Source organism: Fukomys damarensis, unplaced genomic scaffold, assembly GCF_012274545.1.
Source record: "Fukomys damarensis isolate Sample0158 unplaced genomic scaffold, DMR_v1.0_HiC HiC_scaffold_16, whole genome shotgun sequence".
Classification (NCBI taxonomy): Eukaryota; Metazoa; Chordata; class Mammalia; order Rodentia; family Bathyergidae; genus Fukomys; species Fukomys damarensis.
In genome coordinates, this window is record NW_022900928.1 from 5,111,589 (window position 1) to 5,117,921 (window position 6,333).

The 6,333-nt window shown below is 57.3% G+C and overlaps 1 protein-coding gene across 1 annotated transcript in view; it reads left to right on the forward strand.

Annotated features, from left to right (window-relative positions):
- The window catches only part of Ccdc34 (coiled-coil domain containing 34), a gene marked incomplete at its 5' end in the record, with an annotated part of 9,064 nt that overhangs the window by 1,622 nt on the left and 1,109 nt on the right, over window positions 1–6,333 (forward strand). The window contains 3 exons of the mRNA XM_010640467.2: window positions 1,214–1,321; window positions 5,197–5,355; window positions 5,821–5,962. Coding sequence (XP_010638769.1) covers window positions 1,214–1,321; window positions 5,197–5,355; window positions 5,821–5,962 — 409 coding nt within the window. The remainder of the gene's footprint in view (window positions 1–1,213; window positions 1,322–5,196; window positions 5,356–5,820; window positions 5,963–6,333) is intronic.

Genomic DNA, 6,333 nt, shown 5'->3' on the forward strand with positions numbered 1-6,333 from the left:
CCCCCTCCTCCCCCTCCTCCCTCTGAGGCTCGCTGTGCGCCCTACCCTCTTTCACCCTGACACAAAACAGTTGTGGACACCTCAAGGGGATCGCTTGTGCATTGCACACCTAGGCTTTGCCGTTGGAGAACCTAACAACAAATAGATTTGTATAATCAGGTGTTCCTAAACTCAGTATCCAAACTCACTCTCCACATTGTCTGTCTGGTTTGGTTTTGAGACAGGGCCTCGCTGTGTGGGCCAGGCTGGCCTGTGACTCATAGTGATCCTCCTGCCTTAGCCTCCCAAGTCCTGGGATAACTGGCAGGCGTGTGCCTTTCTAGACCCTTTCCGTGTCCTTGCTGGCTTAAAAACCCCTTCCCTAAAGACTAAGTAAGCTGCTTGCTATCATTCCACACCCCCCCGCCCTCTGTGACCGCCAGCTTCCTGAGGGGAGCGCCTGTGGGCTCTGGGGACACCACGGCCAGCTGGGGATCTTGCTGGCTCCCAGAGGTGCTGGGCCTGGTTCACCGCAGGACAAGTGACAGCTTGCAGATGGCGCTTTTGGGGTGCAGCGTCCCAGGGCGGGCATCGAGTTAAGGTCCTGGGTCACAGGTGCCAGGTTCCCTGAGGCCAGTAGTCCAGGCTGCCTTGTCACTCTCCCCTCGAGACGCGGAACCGGCCCGTGCGGGGAAGAACATCCTGGCCCAGCCCAGAGGGTCTGGAGGGGCTGCTCCCGAAGTCCCACCCTTGCGGTGACACTGGTGGACTTCCTGGTCAGCGCCCGGCAGGTGGGAGGTGATGCGGAAAGGGTGCGGCGCCACCTCGTACCCTAGAGCTGGACCAGAGCACAGGAACTCCGGCCTCTTCTCTGGCTGGCTCTGCGTGGTTATTATTTCCTTCCGGCCTCACTTACAGCCCAGCGGTGGGTCCCCCGAGCCGGCACCGGCACTGGTAGAGGGGCCAGCAGTTCGGCTCCGTGTGGGAAAGCTGGTTTCTGCGAGGGTAATTTCATCGTCGTTTAGTCTAAGAGCCGTGTATGTTGCTACCAAGCAGTTATTTGTGTTTTTAAAACCTGAGCTGGGCTTCCCAGGGCTTCCTTTGTCCCAGACTGGTCACTGCAGCACCAGCACAGAGCCCGTGCTCGCATGCAGTTGGGGCCAGCTAGGCCTTTAAACGGATGTGCGTGTGTGCTTCTGCTGACGGTGGCCTTTGGTTTAAATCACATCCGTAGGAGTTAAGTCGGCAGATCGAAAAGAGGAAGCAAATGGCTGAGCTGGAGAAGAGGAAAGTGATCTCCCAGGAGAAGCACCGCGCGTGGGTGCGGAGGAAGAAGGAGCAGGTGAGTCCCGGTTTCTCTCGCTGCTCCAGGGACCGATCGAGGCCCTGTCACTGCTGTCCCACCTGCTCCACTCCGGTCCCCTCTCCCTGGGGCCCCTCAGCGCCTCACTGCCCTGCTGCTGCCCCTCCCGTGTGGGCCCCGCGGGGGCGGGGAGAGCCCCTCCGTGTGCACCGGCCCGGTCAGTCCTCTTTCTGCCGGGCCCTCACCCAGCCGCCGCGACCCCTCTGCCCTCTGTGTTGTCCCTCGCAGGTGTCGGTGACCAGCGCCCACCTGGCCTTACTGAAAAATTCAAGAGGAGAAAAATGTGTATTTTTATTTGAAAAATAAGCACAGACTTGGAGCAGAATGTATATTTTGGGTGCTGCCGAGAATCCAGCCGAGGGCCTTCCATGTACTGGGCAAGTCCTCTGCCCCGCACAGTACCCAGCCCTGAATTTCCTGTCATTTTTAGGATGGAAATAGTTTTGGGACAGTCTCAACCTCGATCTGTGCTCCCTGCCCCAGGAGACAGGTGCTCCTGAGACTGAGAATGCTCCCATGTCTGTCTGTCTGTCTGTCTCTTTCTCCGTGCTACTGGGGATTAAATCCAGAGCCTTCACACTAAACTATATCCCCGGTACTTGTTTTAATTTTTTATTCTGAGACAGAGCCTCATTAAATCATTAAGTGGCCTAGGCTGGGCTCTAACTTGCAATCTTCCTGCCTCAGCCTCCCAGAGCACTGGGAGTGGTGTTTGTTCAGATGCAGTCTCATCGTGTGGTGCACTTTCCTTTGGCTTCGTTCGTCCGTTCCGATTGCTCTGCATGTTGGAGACTCTGCCTGGGAGTCTGTGTGCAGCCTGTGCCACTGTCGGCACTTTGTCGTACACGTTCTCTTCCTGTGGATAAACAATCCCCAGCTGTTTGACCCTGTGTACTAGCCTTCCCTTTTCTTGTCATTTTAAGATCCTCACAAACATATTTTTGTACTTCTTATACAGCCTTCCTGTCCTGGGTATTGAAAGAGGGAGATTGGTTGGGGTGTGTTCGAACCGTGAAAGTATGTGTCAGTACTTTAGAGACCAGCTGAGGGTGTCGTTTGATTGTTTGCTTTACCTCAGTATGACACAAGTTGTTTGTGAATAAATACGGAGAGCGAAAGAAGCCTGTATGACCATTACCAAACTTTGGGGGATAACTTTGGTGTGTGTGTGTGCGTGTGTGCGTGTGTGTGTGTGTGTGTGTGCGTGCGCACACGCATGTGGTTCTGAGGACTGGAACCAGGGCTTTCACACTGAGTGCCATCCCAGCCCTTGCTTAAAATTTTTAAATTTTGAAACAGGTCTTTCTAAAGTCAGTCTCTAAGTCGCCCAGGTAGGACGCAGGTTTGCAGTCCTCCTGCCTCAGCCTCCCAGAGTGCTGAGCTCACAGGCGTGCATTGCCTGGCCTGGGTCTGGTGCTGTGCTTTGGAAGCTGATGGTTGCTTGTGTGCGGAGCAGGTAGGCTTGGGCGGGGACCACGATGCGGTCCCATCTGCTCAGTGGCAGTAGTAGATCTGTCCAGGTGCTGAGGAGGAGTGTGGCCTTTGGGAGCCGCTCTCCCGCTGACTCCTTGGTGATTCGGGAGGCTAAGCTGGACGGAAACGACTTGAACACTGGTTTTGCTCTTCCGGAGTGGTGGGGAGAGGCCGGGGCTGTGGTTTTCCTCCCACACAGCCATCCCTGGTCTGTGGCCGAGGCCCTGCTTGCACCTCCTGCCTGGCACCTGCCCACCTCAGCACTGTGCCTTTCCCACGACCCAGCGGGAGAGCTGCTGGAAGGGTTCACACCTGCCGCGTCCCATGGCCACTCTGCTTGGGTCACAAGCTGATTTATTTGCTAGATTTTTTTAAACAGCATTAATACGTATTGTTTTGCAAATAAGCTTTCGCTTTCAATGTTTCTGTATGATTTACAATGAAGCCATTTTCAGTTCTCACAGCACCCGGCAGGCGTGGGGCCTGGAGCCAGGGTCCCCTCCCTGGGGGTCAGAAGCTGGGGTGCTGTGCTGTGTGGCCAGGGTCCCAAATGGTGTCCCAGCCTCAGGCCGTGCCTCCCGCTGGCCTCCTGTGTGCACCGAGGGCAGCTTCTCCCTCCTCCTGTGTAGTCACTGGCCCGCACCAGGCCCTGCCTCCCGGCCCTGGGGCCAGCGGCGTCCCCCAGAGCTGTGGGCGGCTCCCGGCAGGGGTCATACAGGGCGTTGGGGTCCCCTGTGCGGCTCACCTTTGCCGGTTCCTGACCTGCGCACCAGGCGAGGGCGTGGGGCTCTTTGAGGCTGGGCCGTTCCTCGGGCGCCATTCGTTCTGTGGGTGACCCTTCCCAGGAAGTGCCAGCCCGGGGAAACGCTGGTGCCTTCTGCATCCGGCCAGGGACAGTGCTGAGTCCCCTGCGGCGGTGACTGCCGCGCTCCTCCTGGCCCCTCTCAGATGCTGCCAGTGTCGCCAGTGTCTCCTCATCCTCCCGTGCCCCTCACGGACCTGACCCCGAGCTTCTGAGGGCAGCACAGGATCTGGACTCAGCGCAGGGACCGGCGGGGCCTGGGCACCCTCGTTATCTGGGCCCCTGCGTGTGTCGCGGTCTGGGCCGTGACAGCCGCTTCCTGGCCTTGTTCCTGATGCTTTCACGTTGTTTCCATGCCTGGCCTTCAGGTCAGAATAATAGTGGTTCTTAAAATGAGCTTGACTGTGTCCCCTTTTTCTCTGTTTTCTAAACGAATCGATGTAGTTATTTGGGACCATTTCTTCCTTCCGTGTGTGATGGGGTCTATCAGAAACCACTCGAGGCTGCAGGTTCTGTGAGAAAGTTTTTACTTTTGAATTGTTTTTATAAGTAGATGACTATCCTGATACTTTCTTCTTGAATTAGTTTTGGGAAGGGGTATATCTTAAGGAGTTTTGGCATTTTACTTAAGTTGCTTATGTTTTTTGGCCAAACTTCTTTTCGCTATTTTCTCCTCTCATTTTCTGCATGATCCATAGCCCTTCAGGAGTGTGTGCTGTGACCTCAGGCAGGTTGCCTGTCTCTGCTGTCTCCATCTGGTTCAAAGCAGGGTAATCAGAGAACCCTTCTCACCAGGCCTGGTGGCACCCATGTATAAGCCCAGTACTTGGGAGGCTGAGACAGGAGGGTCTCTGTGAGCTCCAGACCAGCTGGGGGTACTTAGTGAGGCCCTGTGTCAGAAAACAAATGTTAAAGAGTGGCAGTGCTTTCCTCGTGTGGTCCTTGGTGCGGTGCTGCCCGCCATGGACCCAGTGTGTGGAGCGGGCTACCAACCTGGGTTGACTGACGTGCCCAGGTGCTGCCACAGGAGGACTGAGCCCCAGGACACCCTGCCCGCAGCGGGCACAGCATGCCCGGACGCTCCAGGCTGAGTCAGGACGCCCCCTCTTCACCCCGCCCATCGCCTGCTCTGCCGTCCAGAGGGGGCACCCTGCGACCGCTTGCCGGGGCCACCTGGGGCACGAGGAGCACCTGGCCTCCCATCAAGGGGCGCCTATACTCTGGAGCAGAGTGGGGACCCTGGTGTCCCTGACAGACAGGGCAGGGGCCTGGGCCTGGGGCTGCGCCTGCCTACAGGTGGCCTGGGCACCCCTGAGTGGGCCCCTGCCCCGTGTGCACACGGCGCTACCCCTGAAAGAGGGTGAGTCACCTTTGAAAGCCAGACCCGGTCATCACGCTGTGACTGTGACCGCCAGTTCGGCGGCCAGCCCTTCCTGAGCTCCTGCCGTGGCTGGCACCTCCCGGCCTGTCTCCAGCTGGCGGCCGACGGAGCCCGGGGGCCGGGGTCGTGTCCCACAGGCTTCCCTTTCTTGAGGGAATCACAGGTATTTCAACTAAAATGCCTCCGTTTTCATTTAAGAAAAGGAAAGAAACAGAAGAAAAAATCAGTAAAGAAATGGAGGAAAGAGCAGCAAAGGAGCTAGAGAAACAACATTTGCAAGAAAAAGCAAAAGAAAAGTATGAAGAATGGTTACAGAGAAAACATGCCGAAGACCGGGAGAAGCAGCAGAGAGCCAAGGTACTGTCCCGCTGCGGCGGGTGGGACGGGGCTTTGGCGGCGGATCCAACAGCTGTGTTCTAGACGAGAGGCGCGACCCCGAAGCTGGCTCTGTGTCAGCCCAAGATAAGAGAGGAAGCTGTTACGCCAGGTTAAAGCTTCAGAACGAATAAGGGTTTGTGGTTTCCTTAGACAGAAATGTGAATGGACTCATTGATATTTTTAAGTTAGCGTCAACGTCTTTGTTAATTGCTTTTGTTTTGGGGTGCACTTTGGAGCGGCCCGTGGAGGTCCCTTAGTGTCCTTGTAAGTCATCCCGTGCATGGCAGCGCGCCCCTTCCTCTTTGGGTCCCTGTCCCTGTGTGCGGGGGGCATTGCACCGCAGAACGGATCTCAGTCAGGGTGGGGAGCAGCGGGCCGTCGGGGGTGGGAGCCGGATGGTCCTGGCTGAGCGACCCAGACATTCCCCGGCCCTGTCATTTTAAGGAAGAAGAAAAGCAGCGGCAAGCCGAATTACTGGAGAAAAAGGAGATAGCTGAAAGGAAGTTTAAGGAATGGTTGGAAAATGCAAAAAACAAGCCCCGCCCCGCCGCAAAGAGCTACGGCTTTGCCAACGGGAGGCTCACAGGTGGGTGTGCGCTCGGAAGTGGGGTGTGCAGGGGTGGGCCGTGTGCAGTTTGCTTCCCTTTGACGGACGCGCAACAGGGAGGAGTTGTTTCTCCTTCACATGGCTCTCTCTGTTCTGGACGAGTACAGCCAGCGTGTTGCTGAGGCACCATGCGCGTGTCATCTCCCGCAGGTCGGACGGGCGGAGCCGGGCCACCCCGTGTGACCACTGTCTCGGGACAGCCCGGCGGGGCCTGTGGCTGCATTGCCCGCTCTCGCTGACCCTCCGCCCCTGGCCGCGAGGTTAGCTCTGCCGCGGAGGGGACTCTCCTCACCGACACTCCTGTCGTCCTCACGGGTTAGGGACAGCTGTGTGTCCCGGTGACCGGACTT